The following is a 21,122-nucleotide window of genomic DNA, read 5'->3' on the forward strand; positions in this document are numbered from 1 at the left end:
TTCTAACCCAGACATTTAAAAAGAATAGACGTTAGAGCAGTAATCACAATACCACAAAACTGTGAAATCGTGATATTTTTATTCAAAGTTATCACACCGTCAGAATCTTATACCGGCCCATGCCTACTTCCAGGTCAAATCACTCTATCAAACTGTATGGGGAGACTCGACAAATGGTAATAATAAACGGTTACTTTTGAAAAATCACAATATATATGTATATCCATGCCTAACATCTGATGGCCAGAAAGTGATACATTTTTTTTTATAGATTGTTAAATTATTGGTGTCTGTGACGCAGCTAGTCCAGAGACTGTTGTGTACACCATGATCTTATCTATAATTCATTTTAACGTGTGATACTGTATGACTAAAATGTGGTTATAAACAAATATCTTCTCAGTTCAAATGAGTAGTGGCTTGGACCCGGAAACAGTATTCCATACGTCACCGATACATCACGACTTAACAAGTGGATAGTTATACTTTGCAATGACTCCACAAGTCTCATGTATTCTCAATTGTTGATCAACTACAATCCCAACTCAACATTGCATATCCTGCGATGTGACTATTGTGGACACACGCATTGCGATATCGATGCTGAAACGATATATATCATGCAGGCCTATTTTGAAGAATGTTGGAAAAAAGCAGCAACTGACATACAATGAAGGTACAAAAATACTATGGAAGCCAATTGCTGTTTTTGTCAGTATATCTACCTTTGTGTATAACAGAAAAAGAAACTCAAACATTTATTGAAGAAGTGGAGGATGAATAAATGATAAGATTTTTATTTTTGGGTGAACCATTCCTATAAGATTCAATCTTGAGTCACACAGATAACTTAAGTGTTAAATAGGCTACTTATGCCTCTGTATTATTGCAATGTTTTTTCAGTGGCCTCATTGAGCTTTAGTCATGCTAAAAATAACCCGTCATTTTTATTAGATTTGCTTGGCATCAAAAGAGCTGTATGGTCTTTTGATGTTCAGCTAATTTGAGTGATATTAAACTGTAACAGTAAACAAATGTGAACTAGTTCGCAGCAGGAGTGTGGAATATTCATTGAAATCCTAACTGGTGCTTTAACAATGCTAGCATAATTTAGTAATAGGTCACTCAAACAAACAAAAGCACATCCAAAACATTCACTGTGTTATGATGCCTATTAGAAATGAAGTATAATTACAACTATAATTCAAATACTTTAATTCATGTTATTTTATGAAATCCAAATATATAAATAAAAATAAATAAAGAATTAGAGATGACATCACACAAGCAAATGTGCAGTTTTCGCATAAATCAGCTCACGAGTACAATCACAAAAGTAAAAGTGATTTGATACAACAAAAAGTTAATTTTGAAGGAGTTTCATTCATTCCCCTTCGGTTTAGTCCCTTTATTCATCAGGGGTCACCACAGTGGAATGAACCGCCAACTAATCCACCAAATGTTTCACACAGCGGATGCCCTTCCAGCTGCAACCCAGTACTGGAAAACATCCATACACACTCATTCAAACACATACACTACAGCCAATGTGGTTTTTCAATTCAACTATTGCGCATGTCTTTTAGAAAGAATATTTCTTTTATATCTGTTTCCCCAACAAAAATAGTTCCAAAAATGCTGTAGCATAATGTTTTTCTTAAAAGAATTGAGTAAAACAACAATTCACTGATCCATTTGTAAAGAGTCACTTAGTAGACTTGTTTCTAATTGATTTTCTCCATAATATCAGAATCAACCACTCTTTTATATTAAGTAATTTTACTTAAAAACTGACTAGTTGGATGAAAAAGTTAATAGCAGACATAAAGTACAGACTGTAGAAAGATTATTTTTAATTATAATGCACATGGCATTAAAAACATTCCATGACATTGTGTATATGATACAATTCATTAATGATTTATCCTTAAATAATAAAGCTGAAATTTTAAAACTAATTAGTCTTTAGCACAACAAGATCCTCAAACAAATATGCTGACTTAATAAAATCAACAAACATTTCTCTTCATAATTAATCAAATTAGAAAACATCTGTCCTTTTTTCATGATTCTTCAACAAATAGAATCAATCGAAACCACAAGAATTATTAGAAACACACTGACACTTTTAAATCAAATTAATACCTTCTTGATAGGACTTGGCGATATGACCTAAAATCAAAACCACAATTAATTGAACACTTTACCTTAAGATTAACTACTGAGCGAATACTTTATTTTTTATTTTACTTTAATATGTATTTACTTACACAGATAGTAAATAAACTGACATTAAAGAATATGATTTATATGCAGGGTGTCAATTATCTGATGTATGACAGACTCGCATGCACTTTTTTTTTTTTTTTGAAGATATGAGAAAAATCATGAGTTTATTATGTTGCGTCAGACTGCCAAACATATAAACAATGCACTCAGTAATCAGTGAAACTCTCAGTCATGCCGTATTTTGTTTTTATAGGAAAAGTATTAACAGGACTACAAAAAAACTACATAAACAACATGGGGAAATTACTTATTACTGGTTATAGCAGGGTTTCCCAACCTTGTTCCTGAAGGCACACCCACAGTAAACATTTTCCACTTATTCCTAATCAAACACACCTGAATCAACTCAGAAGAACATTAGAAGAGACTCCAGAATCTGAAATGAATGGGTCAGATAAGGGAGACACCCTAAATATGTACTGCTGGTGTGCCTGCAGGAACAGTGTTGGGAAACACTAGGTTATAGTTTATAATTTTCGGTTTTGGTTTCTTTTCGAATAATCCCCCAGCTCCAAATCTCGGTGAAATCAAATATTAAATTTAGCAAAGAAAAATTTTACTGACTGCAGATTTATAAAAAGATAGAAAAGCAGGACCTTATGAGAGCTGCATTGGATACTTCACTGACCTCTGCTGTTTGGGCAGTGTTACTGGACTGCAGGATCTTGATCTGTTGGTCTTTCTCTCCATTGGACATGAGGAGTTTCTTCAGCTGAACCTCCAGAGCAGAGACGAGTGTGTCTCTCTCCTTTCTCCACCTTTCCATCTCTTCCTCACGGGCATTAAGACGTGCAGCCAGAGACTCCTAATAAACATGCATCAACAGACATTCATTAACTCTAGACCACATCTGTCTGATATTGACTTTAAAACCACTCTTCTCTTTACCATTTCAGCCTGTTGCCGAACATGCCGTTCTCGATCATCAGCGAATCGTCTCATGTCCTGATTCCTCCTCTCCTCAGCTTCTTTAGCCTGACCAATCAGAACCAACTTCTCCTCCATCCACTTCTTGCGCTCTGCCTGCTGCTTCTCATTGGCAAGCTAAAAGCCATGAAGAACCGAAAAAAAAGACCATGAGCAAACTTCTTTTTTTACACTTGAAGTGAAATCGAGAATAAATTTGGACCATGCACCTGTAAGCTCTCTTGGGCCCGAGTGATCTGTTGTCTGGCCTGTAAAACGTCTGTAGAGATTGGTCTGGAATCACTCCTGTCCCTCCCTTCAGGCAGCAATTCTCTCAAACTGGCCAGTTCTGAAAATAAACAGTCCAGAAGATTGACCACATTGAAAAAATGGGGTTTTAATCTTTTTTGGATTTTAGTTTTTGGATTTTAAAGGGGTCATGGACTGGGAAATCCCTTATTCTTGACATTTTAGAGGTCACTGTAATATAAAAATCCTGTAAGTTTCAGAATTTTTTTTAGTCCTCAAACAGCTTATGTTGAAATCAAGTTATATAAATGACAGGCTGTGTAATAGTGTGACTAAAACCACCTCTGCATATTTAGTATTGCCTCTCCGCTGTCACCACTGGCTTGCATGGTTGGGATCTGTAGAGCTGCGCATCGTTGGATTTGCTCTTCAGTGTTTGGACTCTCAGTAGTAATTTTTAAACCACACGGAGCTAAACTGAACTAAAACACTACAAACTGAACTACACTGTTCCAATTTACTGTGACCTTTTATGTGAAGCTGCTTTGACACAATCTACATTGTAAAAGTGCTATACAAATAAAGGTGAATTGAACTGAATTTTAGATTGGTGCTCAATAAAACAATATTAGGACACAGCTATTTTTTTTTAGAACCTTTGCTTTGTTCAGAAAGACAGGGAGAGAAACATTGTCTTGTAAATTCTTGGTTTTGTTTTCTTTCACAAAGCAACATTTCTAAATGAATCAAAGTTTGTTCACTTGATTAAACTTGAGTTCCTACTTGAACACAAATATCAAATTGCTTGACTTCTCCATAACTAAAAAGTAGATTTTCCATGACATCTTATAAATGGAAAAACTGCTGTTGTGCTTATATACAGTATAGAAATATAAATAACAATACTTATTTACTCCCAGGGCTGTTTATATCAAAGTTGATATTTATCCACACCATGTTAGTGTTTAGTAACATCTTATTTTTACGAGGTGGGTCGTTAGCCCAAAGCTCAACCTCTAACCTGGAGGACCAGGACATACACTCTGGACAATTTAGGTTACTCAATTCACCTATACCGCATGACTGTGGGGGAATCAGAGCACCCGGAGGAAACCCACGTGAACATGGGGAGAACATACAAACTCCACACAGAAATGCCAACTGAGCCCGTCGAGGCTAGAACCAGCAATCTTCTTGCTGTGAGGCAACAGCACTACCCACTGCGCCACAATGTCACCCCATATAAATAGTAATATAACATAAAAATAATAAGTTAAAATAATAACAGTATTAAAACAGTTTGTTTTGCATGACTTTAATAGCTAATGTGAGAAAAACAACAATGAATAATTTACCTCAGGTAAATTAGCTTATAAAAATAACAATAGGAGTGAAATTTTTCTGTATAATTTATAGACAAAGCACATTAATTAATAAATGGAAAAAAGCAAAAAAATTAAAAATAAATTAAACTCCAAGATATTCCATAACTTCAAAAGAATTTTTTAATTCTCTGACTTTCAATGTAATAGACTTTTTCTGTAACAGACCTTTTAAAATCCCATGATATTCCAGAAATTCCATGACCTGCAAAAACCCTGAAACTTGGTCCGCGTAGTTTGTTCCTTGATTCTGCTCACCACAGCCCATCAATTAAGCCCAAACATGACTGTAATATTCTCCATTTAACCTGTACCTTGAGTAAGCTCATCTATCTGGGTGTCTCTGTTGTCCAGCTCCAGGTCCAGCTGTGTCTGTGTTTCCTCCTGTTCTGTCAGAGCCAAGCGCATGTCTTCAATAACACGCTCACGCTCTTGCAGATCTAGACACCGTTAATACATACATTAATATATGTATTGCTGCTTGTTGTCACGCATTTAATGAAACACTTAAAGATAAATGAAAACCAATTATGCAAGAGAGATACCTTTACATGCTTTCTGATAGAGCAGCAGATTCTCATCTGACTTTGAACCAGAGGATCGTTCCTGTTCAAGAAAATTGAAAACATTCAAGTCACATGACAGTTTAATCAATGTTTCACTATCTGTAGATTTAGGTGTTCAATTGCTGGACATGCTTACAGCTTTTAACTGGTTGATAGTGCGATCTCTATTGGCGATCTCATTCTGAAGCTGCACTTTTATTTTTTCCAGATCGCTGAGCTTCAGTCGTAGAGATCTCTCAGCCTCACGCATGGATGAGATCTAAATCAGTGCACAAAAAGAGTTTTAAGACAGGTCAACAGCACATAGATTCAATGCAAGTTCTGACATGTTTCAGCTCAGACAGTAAAGATGTTCAAAACAGTGGGAGTTCTCACCTCTTTCTGGACCTGCTGAATTTGTTTCTTTGAGTCACAAAGTTTTTCTCGAAGATCAGATGAATCATCTTCCCTTCTGCGCAGATCAAGGGCCAGACTGCTCATCTTACACTCGCTAGTTTTAATCTCCTCTTTTAACCTAAGAGATGAAAAACAAAACACGGGAACAAAATGAATATGAATGAATGAAAAAAATCAAGCAAAGCATATCAATGCGCTTCATTTGCAAACAACACTTCTTAAATCATTAAATGCTTGCTCACTTAAGAGGGTTTCTCCTTTACTTACTCAGTTCTGAATACTACTTTTTACTAATTCTATTACATTTTAACTAGTGGCTGATTAATTTTATTTGCTGTGAAAAGGCAACTTGCAAAGAAGGTATTAGGGCTGGACGATATATTGTTTCTGCATCTATATCGGCACGTGCACATCTGCAGTAATCACATCGCTAGATTTGCAATGTTGAGTGTGAATTATAGTTGACCAGGAGCTACAGAAAACATTTGGTTTGTAGAGTCACTGCTAGGTTTAACTACTGTATAATAGTGAAAGTTTATGATTTGCATGTGTTTTTTAAGGCCTGTGAATGAGCATTTCAAGACAGTTTAAAACATTTTGGAACAAAAAATGATGATGCTTGGAGGTGTAACAAAAGATTAATTAAAGATTAATACATTAATTGTTTTTAATTATTTACACTTGGAAAAAAAATGACTTATAATTTTTGTCTTATTTATAATACAAATACTCTACATTTTAAAGATTGTTTTATTTACCTCCTTTTATTTACCTTTGAAACCAGTGTATTTTAATGGAAAACACGTTGAAAGGATACAGAGATATAAGCATCTTGGCACAATCTTTGATACCACATTAAAGTTCCAGCAGAAGCTGTTACTAAGAAAGTGCATTAAAGAATGAGTGTTCTAAGGAAACTGAACTGAACAGTTATTCACAAAAAATACACCGAGAACTTTTTATACTATCTATATTGAGAGTATATTAAGCTTTTCCTATTCATGCTTGTACCTCTCACTTTCCATTAGAGGAGAAAAGAAGAAAAAAAAATTAATAAAAAATAAAAAATAAAAAAAATAACTACTTTATAACTTTGCCTTCATAACTTAGTCAACACTTGCTCCAAGATTATTGGTTTGCCTCTGTGGAGTCTAGCAGAGTTACATGAACAGCAAACAAGGAAAATTCAAAGTGTGATAGGAGATGATTTCCATCCTCTGAAGCCATTTTTTGTATTGTTGCCCTCTGGAAGAAGGTTTAGAAGCATTAAATAGATATATTGTTTTTCTAATAGATATGAATTCACCTTTGTTCCTGAGGCAATAAGGCTTTATAATGTTACATTTCAGCAAGTTTTAAATTTAATGTATGGGTCTTTTGTTAATGCTGTTTTTAGTACTATTTATGAAGTGATTATGAAGCATGCTGGATTGTGTTTTTTAATATTGTTTGTAAGTGATTTGTCTCTTATGTGTTTGCATTTGTTGTGCTACCACTGCCCTAATTTAATTGCCCCTGGTGGGATTAATAAAGTTGTTAAACTTAAACCTCATTGATAGATAATTTAGCTTGTTTTAAGAAAAAAAAAAAACAGAGAAGAATTTTGTTCTGAAGGTGAAATAAAGCAATATTTCTACTTGATCTATGAATGAGAGATTTCGACTAGAAACATGAAAAAAAAGCAAAGTAAGAAATTATTGTTTGCATTGTGATTAATCAACTTCTGTACCTGAATAGTATTAGACTCCCAAGACAACTGACACAGAGCTATTCAAACCATTTTGTGAAACTGTAATCATATTGCAATATTTATTCGCAGAAAAATAAAGATTGCAATATGCAATTTTTCAAATATCGTGCAGCTGTAGTAGAAGTTGTTTTCTTTTAATCGTTACTATACTTCTCCACAAACTTTGTCATTATTGTACTTTTTTAGCGTCATTATTATATTGTCATATAATATTACCACCCTTGCCAATAAAAAAAATCTAAGTAGGTAAACCACTAGTTAAGATTAAAAACAGACCTTTATAGAAAAGGAACTGACCACACTTTTTAATGATAAATATTCATGTCAACTGTCTTTTTGTCTATTTTGGGTATAAGAAAAAAACACAAAGTTTTCAAACTACTAAAATAAATCACTGTCTTTTTGTGTGGGATGATCATTAATCCAAAAGAAGCAGAAATCTTGGGCAATATCTTTGAAAATCAATCAATGGACTGCATTTCAGGGTATAAAGAACACAATTTCTCATGCTGTTAGATGCTATCCTGATCACTTAGTGTTTGGGAAGACTGTCAGCACTTTAAGGAAAGCTAATGCCTAACACCATTTAAACAAACCAAAAAAACAAGCTTTGTTAAAAGGGGTATATGTAAGAATATATAATTTGAACTAGCCCCTATAATCAGATTCCTGTGATGCCTAAGATTATGTTTTTATAAACTCCAAAAAAAACAAAAAAACATTAATTTCTATTATAAGGGATGAAACAGATGTGCCATTTACTATCTTATTAAAACAATGGTACTTATACGCCAGTATAATAGACAATTTATTCATATAAAATGCAAAAGAAATGTAAAAAGTGTAAAGAAAAAAATTGATGAACAAAGTCTCTGTAGGTTTCACCAAGTAAATTTAAGACATTTTATGACCATTATGAATTTATGAAAATTTGTTTTTAAATGTACTAAACTTCAAACCATCCAAGATGCAAGTCAACAGCAATTAGCACTACATGAGTCACAAAGCATATAGAGTGCATATATAAACTACACCCCTCACAAATCTATCTTTTAAATTCATATTTTTAATCCGAAGCTATACAATATTGTATTTGTGCATATACATTAGATTAGTCAGTACTGAAGCCAAATCTGAAGCCTATCTAACGAAATAACTTATGTTAACGGTCCAAAAACCAGTACACCCAAATTTGTTATAGAAAAATATTAAATACAAATTTTAAAAAAAATGTAAAAAGCAAAACAAAGAGCAGCAAAAAAAGAAAAGAAAAAGAAAACAAAATTCAGTTGAAATTTTGTAGATTGTAATTTTTTTATTTTATTATTTTAGTTTTATATTTTGCTTGAATTTATTTGTATTATCTTTCAATTTCTAAATGTTTGGTGACTAAAATATTATTTTAATAAATATATCTGTTCAATAAATCGGTTTTGTTTAAATGCACCAAAATAGATTGCCTATATTCACTGAGAAATTGATAAAAATATAATTTTTCAAAATGGAGTGTACTCAATTTTGTTGAGCACTGTAATTCAGCCAAAACCAAATACCCTGTACTTTACAATACAAACCAAAATATATACACTATACTCACGATACTTTGTCTTTTGAAATGTACTAATCAATCAGTGCAAGAGATTGAACATCATTTAATCAAATCATCAGTCACAGGTATTCAATTTGCTGAGCATGTAGGTTTGTGAGACTTTCAGTGTCTGCTCCCTTTGACATACATTTTATTAATCAATCTGAGCTTAAAATCTTTTTTAATGTTGTACTAAAGAAAAACAAATATAGCATTGCCTCAGTGTGAATAAGTCAACAGCCAACTATAATGCAACTTGTGTTTTAGAAAACTGTGTTAATGTTTACAAGGCAGACAACTGACCGGCTGATCTCTTCTTGTCTCTTCTGTAGCTCTGCATCTTTCTGAGCGATGGCCTCCTCTGCCACAGCCAGGATCTCTCTCCTTCTCTCCACCTCTCTCCTGCGCGCCTCCTTCACCGCCTGCGCCTCCTCCTCCTCCAGACGCTCCTGTGTTTGCTTCAGACTCTTCTGTAGTGCTGAAAGCTGAGTTTCCTTTAAAGTTAGAGCATTCTCTCTCTGTGCCAGTTCAGCCTCCTTTCCAGACAACATGAGGTGTGTTTGGCTATCTGTCTCTTTACTTTTAGATCCAAGAGCGTTAGGGTTTGCCAGCCCCACCTCCTTATCTTTAAGCTTCTCCTTCTCCTTCTGAAGGCATATAATCTTCTCCTCGAGTTCAACTTTGACCTTACATATCCTTGTGACTTCAGCTTGCAGTTCAGAGTTGAGTTTTTTGAGATCTTCATAGTCAGATGTGTGTTCAGCTTTCTGTTTCAGTAGCGCAATTTCCTTTTCAAGAGTCAAGATGCGTTTGTTCTTTTCTCTCAGCTCAAGATCTTGCTTAGCCATTTGTGATTTAGCAGCAAACGCACCTGTAGTGTTGCTACATCTGGACGCAACTGCTACGTTCAAATTGCTAAAATCCACAGCAGTTGCCATCTGTTTGGTCTCCAATGTTGTCTGACAAGTGTCTTCTTTCAGAATATGTTCCGGTGAAACTCTTTCTTCCAGATTTGACTTTAGATCCTGAATGCACACTTGTAATCTGTGGCATTCCTGCTCCAGGTCTGTGATCTGCTTGTCTTTTTGTTTGCCTTCAACAAGGCAACACTCCAGCTGACCTTTGACCTCAAGAAGGGCGGAGTCTTCCCACCCATCATCTGCTTCATCTTCAGGCATTTTTAAGTCCTCCATGGGACCTACAGAGAATTGAGAAAACTTAATAAGGTGTGTATATTTTAATATTGGTGATGATGTGTCTGTGGCATGCAATATTACTGTGTATGCGCTTAAAATAGATCATTTTACATATTGACATTCAGATTAGCTTGGTACAACCAAGCATTTCAGATTTACTGCTATTGGTCTGGCAACAAAGCCAGTAATTAATTTCATCTAGAGTGCATGACTTACACACTGGGCCATAAAATAAACGTTCATTCTGAAGATAAAAGAGGAGAATTGGAAGCACTCAGTCTGAAAGCTTCCTGTTTATTCTCAGGAAGCACCTCATGTGTGTCTGGGATACTTTGATACTATAAGAAACATTTCTATTACTCTCTCTTTTTGAGAGGAAATAGAAGCATCCTTGACACTGCATGCTCTTATGTGACTTACAGTGCTTTTAAGTTTGTGCAATGTTGTCCATGTGCAAAATAAAAATACTTTATTCAAGTTGTGCTCATAAAAACAGTACACTTCACAGAAGTATGTCAGAATACAGGGCTTAATATGCATTGGGTTAACTTTCTAAAACAGGTTTAATATGATTATTTCTTTACACTCGAAAGCCTTTTTCGAGCTCTGAGGTATTGACGTCCTTTGGCTCGATTCTCTCGGCCAGCCCCTCTGGTTGTGACAAATGATGGGAGGGCTTTTTCGAGACGAGGAGCGGAGTCTGTACCTTTCTTGAGCGGGGGCTGTCCTTCAAGCCCTTCTCCTTCCTGACGTCGCTTTCTGGTTTCTGTCCGGGAGCTGAGGGGCTCTTTAGTGGTGCAACTGCACTGGGTGACCTCCTTTTTGACAGAGTCAATTTGAGCTCTCTGGAAATTTGTAATAAAAATAAATAAATAAATGTTTAATAATTGGGATGATAAATTTACATGATTTTTTTTAGGTTTATGTTTGTTTAAATGTTTTTTGTTTAAAAACTAAAATACACATGTTTTTTCATTACAGTGGTTCATGGTATCAAAAAGCTATCAAGCTCCATATAAAACAAACACATAAAAGTTAATAATTATCACTAAATAATGATAATTTTTAACTCTCACAGAAATGTATACTACTTTTCACAAATTTGCAGACCTTTTATCAATTAAATTAAGCTCAATGTGTTTTCACAATTGATATTACTAATATAAAAAAATGACCCCCCCCCCCCACCACTAAATATATTATATTGTATTGTATTTCTGAAGAATCATGCAAGACTGGAGTAATGACTGATGAAATATTTAGCACTGCCATCAATGGATTTAACTACACAATTTTCTTTTACATATGAATAATTGGTAACACCATTTCTTTTTTGTTTCTTTATACTTTTATTTCTATTTGAGTATTACTAGACTGTCTGCTTAATATCTGTTGATACTGCTACTTCAACAGACATTTAACTGACTAAAAGAAACTTTGCAAGTACATGTCTACTTCTAATCTAATGAGAATTAGTTGGCATGTTGATGCAATGTAACCTAAATTCAAACAACGGACCATCAAAATAAAGTGTGACCGAATAATTTTGCTAAATGGTCAAATTAAAAAAAAAAGTCTAAAATGCAGTTATATTCTACAATATTACAGTTTTAACTATATGCAAGCAGCCTTGGAGACTTTCAAACTTTCTAACTAAACAGTAGCATGCATCTAATAATCCTGAACATTAAAAAGTCTGTACATTCACACTTACATCCTGAGCCTTTTTTTCTACATTCTTGTCCAAAGTAGCCTGCAGTTTGGCAATCATCTCATCCTTCTGTCTGCACATGTCACTCAGATTAAATTCCCTTTCCCTGTGGCGCTCCAGAGTCTAAAATCAGCACAACAAGCCACAACATCACTACTGAATGCACAATTTCAGAGGAAAACCAGGGATTGCTTGTGTAAAACAAACAGTGATGCAGAAACTGGCAGTCTTGTCCTCATTTTGCCTGTAAAAGTGGCAGAAGCCGTTTACGGTGGTGTTGTTTACCTTCTTCACCTCCTCCAGTTCATCTGACAGCCGGCTCTGGGTTTCCAGCTCTGTGAGGGAGTATTGGGTTTGGCATTAGATCTAGTGATTAGGAAGCCTGGTAGGTTGGTGAGTGAACTTAAAATCAAGCGTATGTGGTTACAGTTTTAATGTAAAAGCATGCATATTTAATAAAACAAGACTAATGGTTAATGATTATCTATAGAAGTCTGAACCAACAAAAATCAATGTGACTGAAGAAGCACTTGAGGACTGAGGAAAAATAAGCAAAAAAACAAAGTTTGCCAATATGAATTCTGAATTCACCGCCCACCCCAACATTTATGCTCTAATTTAAGTTGTTTTTTAAGCTTTATTTTGTGCAGGGGCCAATTAGGTCTTTTTACAACCTGCAGAAACCCTGCATTAAAAAAACTTTTGCAGGTTTTAAGTTGAGGAGAAAACAGCTTTTTGATATCTTGAAGATTACAAAACCATGGAAACCCTAAATGGTAGGGATGCAACGATACAGACTTCGGTTAAAAATAAATAAAAATACTAAAATAAAAATAATAAATAAAAATACTAAAATAAACAGAGCTTTTCAGGTTTCTTATGTACCAAACAGTAGTTTACAGTTACATAATATAAAATCAAATATAACATCGCATAGTGTTGTTACAATCTGCTCCTTTTCTAGGGTTCGGAAAGAAGGTAACAAAAATAAGGATCAAATTAAATTAGTTTGAATTAAAAAAGTAATAATAATAATTATAATAATAAATTAATATTTCATTATGTGTGGAGAAATCTTAAAAAAGAATGTCATTTTTTTTATTTACGACTTAGCAAAGTCAAACTTTTATAATATTCAAAGAGTTTAAACAACACACTTAAATAGCCAAATCGTCAAGAGAGTGTAATGCCAAAATAATAAACAAAAAGCTACATAAACTTTTAGGAATTCGTACATTTCCTATTACAAAAAAAAAAATCAAATTAAAGACATTGGTCTTACCTCACTCCCTGACTAAAATCAAAACAAAAGAAAGCACTGAGATAGTGAAAACAGGGACTCTCTCTGTGCTCTGCCTCTCAAAAAAGCCTGGACGCTCTAGCAACAGAACTAGATCACACCATAATCTTCACTGTATAAATTAAATAAAGGTTAACATTTTGAGCTATATAGCTATTCAATCTTTTGTTTGATCATTATTAAAAACACAGCCAGGAGGAATAAGAGGTTTTCACTTTAAGATGCAGCACACTGAGAAAGTTTAGATTTTAAGGCAAAACCAAATTAATACTCATCAAGTCGGATAGGTGGACATAATTAATGGTCATAGCTGAGTTTTATAGTCGAGAAGACTTAATATGCATGTCATAATTTTCACTTATCGGATGTCCGGCATGCACTGACGTGGCACACACTTTCATTTTCACATGAAAGCATCTATTTTTGTGCTCACTGAAGAGAAATTTACTCGCAGGGAGCCATGTTTCAGTACATGGACATTCATTCTAACATGTACAGGGCCAGTTCAGGAAGTAAGTAAAGGAATGGGGAAAACGCAAAATACTTTAATTTTAAATGCAAAACCGAAAAAATTAAAATAAATATATGTGCATTGAAAGATGAAGCTCGTACCGAACGGTTCGGTATTATACCAAGTATTGCAGCATCCCTACTAAATGGTAACACACAAGGGGAAGGGGATGCACCACAAATTTGTGAAAGTGTGAAGGTAAAGATTTTTTATAGAACTGCTCATCTTCAAAAGATTCTCACCCTTTGTTTTGAGCAACAGCTGATTCTGAGATATGCTGAGCTGTTCTGAAAGTTTTGTGACCTTTTTCTCGAGGTCATGCAATGTCGCTGAGACTTTGGGATCAGAGGTCACCAAGCAGGACTGGGCAGCCTGGGCATCATGTCTGATTCCTGCCAGGTCACCACTCATAGAGTCAAACAGGCTGTCTAGAGAGACGCGTTTCTCCTCCTATACACGCAAACAAACAAATTAAATTGAACACAGAAATAGAGACAACACTTGATGTCCATGATGAAAACTACAAACTATTAACTAAACTGATATAAACCTCTGATTTGGCCACAGTTGAATTCATACGGTCATCCTCCATAGCTGTTTTTTCCACTAGGCTTTTGAGAATCTCCAGTCTCCGTTCACACCGTTCCTCTATCAGCTCCCGTTCTCTGGACATACGTTCACTAAAATAAAAAAGCCATGAAAACGAAATGAATCCGTTCAGTTAATCATAACATGGACTGTCATTGTTTATAATTACACATAACTGAGCAAGGGAGCTTGTAATCTCTGACCTGTAATCTTCATGCATCTGGGTAATGAGTTCTGAGAATTCTTTTGTCACTTCATCTCGAACACGTGCTTCTAGGGTTAAGAGTTCGGCTTTCACTGCCGTCAACTGCTGCTGAGTATTCACTATTAACCGCTGCTGGCCCTTTACATGCAAACACAATAAACAGCCATAGTGAAGCAGAAACCTCACTGTCATACAAACAAACACAAATACTACAGAAGTTAAAGGTTACCAGTTTACTCATTACATCGTTTGTGTTCAACAGTACAAAAATACTGTTCTGAAACAAGTTAAGAGTGAGTGATGTCAGAATCTTTATTTTTTTGGCTGAACTATTCCGATGCCAAATCCTACCTCATAAAGCTTTTTATTGATTTGCACAGTCTCTGTACATTCATCTTCAGAATTTAGTATGGTGTCCTCTATTTCACTCTGCTCTTCATACTCGTCCTCAGTGTCAGAATCTTCCCGGACATCCTCAAGACTTGGGTCCCATCGTACCAATGAGCTGCGTCTCATTTCCCGGCAATCAGCATTGTTGATTATGAAGGAGACCTCTCTTGCACTCCTTTTCACTCCCACTGGGATGTTCTTAGTGGTGAGGACCACCACCTATAAAAAAACATGTTTAAATTCATCCCAAATAAAGCTGAGAAACTACTCAGAATTTCAGAAAAAAATATAAACTAATAATTATTTACTAAAAGTGTAAAATGCATTGCCTTTAAAGAAATGGTTGACTCATAAATGTAAATTCTGTCATAAGTTACGCAGTTACTCATAAGTTCCTTCCTTTCATCTGCTAAACACAACTGAAAACTTGAAAAAGGTTTCAAAACATTGGTTGGTAACTACTAAATTCCTCAGTATTTTCCCTTAGCATGCAAATCAGTGGTTTCCATCACCTATTGGGTACCTCAAACTTTTATCAAAACTTTGCTTGTTTTCAGCAGAAGAATTTATAAAGGTCCGAAGGTGAACTATCCCTTTACAGTTATTTCAATTGCAGTTATTATTGCTCACCCTTACATCATTCCAAAACTATAACACATTAATTTATCTTTGAAACACAAAATTTCTTTTTTTTCAAATGAATCCAGAGGTATTTTTGTACTCCATTTCACCAAATATGGAGATCATAAATGTATCTTTAAAACTTATTCATATGTAGGTCCGTCACAATACTCAATATATCGACTTGTTCAATACTTAGAGATGAACTCAATTTTTGCCATTGCAATATATATATAAAATGCCATATGCCATATAAATATATAAAATTATAGAATCTAAATAACCTTAAGAATGCTTAAAAGTCTTTTCATGTGTTTATGGCTATTTGCATTATGCTGTTATATAATCATTATAGAATCAGTGGCATAAAATGATCTAAAAATGACAATAATATCGCACAGCAAATATTCCTTATTGTGACAAGCCTATTCATATGAAAAATTTCTTATGCTTAAACTTTTATGCTTTCTTATGCTTTATATATTTAGACTCATATACATGCAGAATTCTTTTACTTGCATGTAAACATACAGACTGCACATCAATTATGGTAAACTGAAGTAGAAGAACCATAACGTCTCTTTAGAAGATTTATTTTTAATTTTCATCAAACAATCTTTTTATTTAAAAAATTTATCGAGGAATCGAGGTCTCAATCTCATCTTTTATTTTACATTTCAAAAATGACAAATGATTAAATATCAGGTTACATTAATTCACATGTTAGTGATGCGTTATACATCATTTTCAGTTTTCTAAATGATACTGTGTGAATAATTTTGACTGCGTTGTTTGATCTAAAAAAATGCTAATAAATTTTTTTTTTAAATTCTGTTTTATATAAATAGATCTCAGGTGCCCTAAAGCCACAGATGGAATGTCACAGCTAAATAACTGATGACAGAAATTAAACGAGGGAGACCAAAACTTAATAGGTTGTCACAAACCTTCTGAGCCACGGCAGAGAACTTGAGCACATTCAGCGTCTCATCATACATGGAGGAGCACTGATTAATGTTTACAATCATACAGGCTGAGCCCCGGCCTGTGAAGTAGCCCTGCAGGTAGTGAGTGAGTTTACTCTCTCTGAACGGAACATGCTGTCTGAAAGGACACACACACACAAAAAAAAAGAATGATTAAAAGACAAGTGGAAAAAAAAGAAAAGAAAAAAAAAAAAAAAAAGAGAGAGATTTGTATACCTAGCCTGTTGGTTATTCCTTAGTGCATTAATGCACTTTCCAAGACTGAGCAGAGATGTATTGATGTTGCCAGCCTCTTTTAGCCGTTCACCTTTATTTTGAGTCTTAGCACAACGCTCTGATCCAGCCAGATCACACAGCGCCAGCCTGGAAGGAGAATATATATACACTTTTACAAACCATTAAGCCCAACCTAAACACCATGCAGAGAGAGAGAGAGAGACTCACTCGCTGACTGATTCCACTCTGGGTATTCCCACATCCTCCACCTTCAGGATTCGGACAGAGAAAATACTGTGGCTAAAAAAAAAGAAATCAAACAAGTAGACATGGACATGAAATTAGTGTAACAGATGCAAATGAGCTCACTATACTAAAATGGATGAACAACAGGAAGTTGCAGAACTTTTGTAGTCTACCTTCTGCTGGAGAGCAGGTTGAGTTTAGTGCTAGAGATGCTCTGGTTTCTTTTGCCCAGTTTCATCACTTTCAGGGCTTCCTCTGCACTGCTCACCTGGACCCATTTCAGATCTGGGGATTTAAAATGCACAGTTATGAGCAATGACACAGTCTGCTTAAGTTACACACACCACATATCAGGCTTCTTATCATCTGACAAATCAGCCTTAACACATGAGAATGCTGTTAAACCTATGCAGGTTTTTCTTTGTTGCTCTAGCACCAGCACCTGGCCAGTTTGAGCTATTACACAGTATTTCCTTTAAAAAGGGTCACTCCAGTACCTACAAAATTAACATTTAAATGCTCTTTTGAATTAGTTAATTAATGAAGGACTATTGGAGCTTAAATATATCACTGCAAGGTCACGGGTTTAATTCCTAGGGAATCCATGAAGCGATAAAATGTGAATGCAAGTCATTTTGGATAAAAGCATTAATCACATGCATAAAGATAAATGTAAATAAAGATGCTTTAATTGCATTTCCATTCTAGCATTAAAGTCATCTTTTACTTTGATGCACCATCAGTTCCATCTTAATTTGTTGACAGAATAAACTAAATTACAGTGGAAGGTACTGTATGCCTTTACCTTTTATGAAAGAGTTTCCTTTGACATCCTGACAAAGGCGAAGGTTGGTTTTCCGTGAAGCATTGCTTGCATGCTGTTCTAGCAAGTCGTGGATGTTCTCGTTGTAGATCTCGCAGAACGAGACCCAAATAGAAAACCTAGTGTGCATGTCCATCTCCACATCCAAAACCGCAGAGTTGACGTCAGAGAGAATGGAACCATCTAACAGGCAACACATCAGCCAGATAAACAATAAAATCAGACTGTCACGCACAACTTCAGAGTTTAGAAATAATTAAATTAATTATTTCTTTTACCTTCAATATCAGACTTTGAGCCGTGGCCAGAAATATTCCTCTGAGCATCAGACTAAAAAAAAAAAAAAAAATCAATGAGTGAAACCAAACATCCCTGTTAAAATCAAAAGCGTTTACTGTGGTTTTACATTTAGTGACTGTCTGCAAGTACCAGGTCTTGCTTACACTTGGTATATGCAAAGTCAATACATATTTGCTATTAAGTGGCATTTTTTTACAATTAGACAATGCCAAAAACAGTGCCAGGTTAAATGGGGTCTAGCTCCTCCACTCCTAAAGGTAGTCAAATCTAGGCCTGTCACAATAGTTTTTTTTTTTGTTTGTTTTACAATACATTGCACCTAAATATATTGCGATAAACTATATTAGTCATTTCAAGACCATTTTATGCCAGTCATTATATAATGCCAGAATGACAATATAATATCATCACAATTCAAGTACCCTGCCAAAGAACAAATTATATTTTATACTTAAGAATATTTAAATAATTACTCATTTTAAAGTCCTAAATAAATAAAATGTTAAAAAAGTGCAAGGTAAAAAGTAACAGGAGCTACAATATCTGGTACCAGATGTATTTTCAGTTATATTAGGCACCCACATGAAAATATACTTCAGAAATCTACAGTAAAAACTATAGATAGAGATGTTGTACAATCAGCTAAAGTGTTGCTAGAATTGTTTATGTATGGGCAATATATATATTGCATCACCAAAAATGACTGAGGTCATGTCCATGTGTTGAGCAATAAGTTGATATATTGATTATTGTGACAGGCCTAGTCAAATCCATTTTCAGTACTTCACTGTATGTGTTGAATGAATGTAAATGCTATCAAAACAAAAGCAGCCTCCTCTATGCCCACTGACCCAGCCCATAAACATTACAGAATGTGTTGTTGAATCCTAGCAGTCTAGCATTGAAAGTTTGCTTTGATTGTGCCTGATTAGTGCTGAATGTAACAAACGCACAGCACTGGGTGTGGTTTACAGCTATGAGAGCAGAAACAAAAGGTGCTGCTCTCTGTATAGTTTCATATTCAAATGTAAATTACACAAGCTCATTTCAGAGCGTTAGATTAAGTCAAAACAGGCCCATACATAAACATTGGGGTGAAGATGTTTTTATATTCACACATTCAGACTTCTCCTTAATAATATAATTTCAGAAAAGTATTCTATCAAAATCTAAATAGGGAAGTCATATTAGTAGCCAACGACTATCAATGTACAACAATGTTCACAGTAAAAAAAAGTGCTTATGTTGTTTTGAAGTTATATTTACATGCCATTCAGAGCGAATATATAAACTAGTCTGGTAAACTATATAGGGAGCATGTCACCTCACGGTTCAAAAATGAATGAATGTGCGAATATAAAACCCACCCATAAACTTTCCATATTATAGGAAATCAGAAAAGACTAAAAACAACACGTTAACAGGAACGGGTCTTCCTCATCTATGGATCTTAATACCAAGGCTAATCATGGCCTTAGAGTTTAACCGATCATGGTTTACATACATGACAACAAAGTATAAAAAACACAAATAGTTAGAGCCAACCAATTCAATAGCTCAATAGCCGTATCACTTTTAGTTTTATGTTCACATCAGTACGCCAGACCATCCTATCACAGGTACATTCAGGTATTATTTGTGGGTGTGCACACAAGTATAGAAACCAGCAGTCACATTGCCTAAACACACCAAACTAGTCAAACAACTCCAGGCGAGTGTTAAAGCCTGCTCAAACACAATACAGCTTTACTGCACCTCTTTGAAAAGCTTGAGCAGGTTGCGTTTGCTGGCTGCTTCCTCGTTTTGTTGCTCTTTAGTGAGTCTGATGAAATCTCGGCACCTCTGGGGTTTCAGGCACATCTGGGTGAAGATGCGACCCTCCAGACTACTGAAGATCATGTTGAGGGAACGAGGCAAGATGCCCGGATTAGTGTCTGGACCTAATACATAAATGCAAAATCAGGATATTATGCTTGAATTTGCTTTCTTTTGGTTTGAACATTTTAATCTGAAATTCACCCCATGGATTTGTATGATGCCACTGTAAACAACTCATCTGTGCATATAAGATCATAACCCGATCTTCGTTCATCAACATACGCCAGATGTCAATAATTGCAAGCTTGCATTACAAGGCTTCTACATAAACAACCAATGTTTGACACACTTTTTTTTATATATGATCCATAAGGAATGGTCTTTTGCTACTGTACTTCTGTTTCATTGTAGCTTTAAGCATCTGCAGCGGAGTCAACAAACACCATTTTAAATGGAAAACATTCCTTTATTACGGAAGTTTTTTTTTTAAAATCACTATAAATTAGAAATAAACTTCTTTGTAATCTTTCATTGAATGTAACAACTCCGAAACAATGTTTATTGCTTGTTAAATGTAAAATGTATTTTAAAAAAAGTAAATTTTTTGGTTCTCCAGACATTAATAGCACCATATTAGTTCCAACAAAATTATAAAAACAAAATATACCAACCTAAAAAAGTAAAGGTCTTCCCAGCATTGGTGACACCGTATGTGAAGACCAGAGAATTTTGCCCTTCTAGAACATTTCTTACAAGTCCGTTTACTGTGCCATCAAATATATCCTTCTGTGTAGTGTCTGGACCATAGACCTAAAAATACCACAATATTTAGGAAATGATATTTGTTCACAAACAGAGAAATATAAAAAGATGATTTAGGGTTGTCAAAATCAGAAAGCTATTGGCTTGTTTCAACGGTTATTATTTAGGACTGTCTGTGTTGATGTGTCTGCTTGCCTGAGAGAACTGGAAACGCTGAGCTGTAACTGGCACTGATTTATCACTGAGCCTGGCAGAGAGAGATGTTTGCGGAGGTTTGAGAAGGACAGTCTCCGGACGCTGAATGGTCACACAGTCCTTCAAAA

The 21,122-nt window shown here is 35.0% G+C and overlaps 1 protein-coding gene across 2 annotated transcripts in view; it reads right to left on the reverse strand.

Moving 5' to 3' along the window:
- Positions 1-21,122, reverse strand: part of kif20ba (kinesin family member 20Ba) — a 41,857-nt gene that overhangs the window by 19,393 nt on the left and 1,342 nt on the right. For both annotated transcript variants that reach the window (XM_056477329.1, XM_056477328.1), the window contains exons 4-27: positions 20,995-21,114; positions 20,709-20,847; positions 19,975-20,159; positions 18,198-18,249; positions 17,902-18,102; positions 17,270-17,381; positions 17,079-17,150; positions 16,851-16,997; positions 16,596-16,752; positions 14,989-15,246; positions 14,636-14,775; positions 14,395-14,524; positions 14,087-14,294; positions 12,319-12,368; positions 12,037-12,156; positions 11,029-11,167; positions 9,430-10,324; positions 5,768-5,906; positions 5,529-5,651; positions 5,372-5,432; positions 5,141-5,266; positions 3,426-3,544; positions 3,178-3,333; positions 2,918-3,094 (exon numbers count right to left, since the gene is read on the reverse strand). In XM_056477329.1, coding sequence (XP_056333304.1) covers positions 2,918-3,094; positions 3,178-3,333; positions 3,426-3,544; positions 5,141-5,266; positions 5,372-5,432; positions 5,529-5,651; positions 5,768-5,906; positions 9,430-10,324; positions 11,029-11,167; positions 12,037-12,156; positions 12,319-12,368; positions 14,087-14,294; positions 14,395-14,524; positions 14,636-14,775; positions 14,989-15,246; positions 16,596-16,752; positions 16,851-16,997; positions 17,079-17,150; positions 17,270-17,381; positions 17,902-18,102; positions 18,198-18,249; positions 19,975-20,159; positions 20,709-20,847; positions 20,995-21,114 — 4,026 coding nt within the window. The remainder of the gene's footprint in view (positions 1-2,917; positions 3,095-3,177; positions 3,334-3,425; positions 3,545-5,140; positions 5,267-5,371; positions 5,433-5,528; positions 5,652-5,767; positions 5,907-9,429; positions 10,325-11,028; positions 11,168-12,036; positions 12,157-12,318; positions 12,369-14,086; positions 14,295-14,394; positions 14,525-14,635; positions 14,776-14,988; positions 15,247-16,595; positions 16,753-16,850; positions 16,998-17,078; positions 17,151-17,269; positions 17,382-17,901; positions 18,103-18,197; positions 18,250-19,974; positions 20,160-20,708; positions 20,848-20,994; positions 21,115-21,122) is intronic.

This window comes from Danio aesculapii, chromosome 17 (genome assembly GCF_903798145.1).
Source record: "Danio aesculapii chromosome 17, fDanAes4.1, whole genome shotgun sequence".
Classification (NCBI taxonomy): Eukaryota; Metazoa; Chordata; class Actinopteri; order Cypriniformes; family Danionidae; genus Danio; species Danio aesculapii.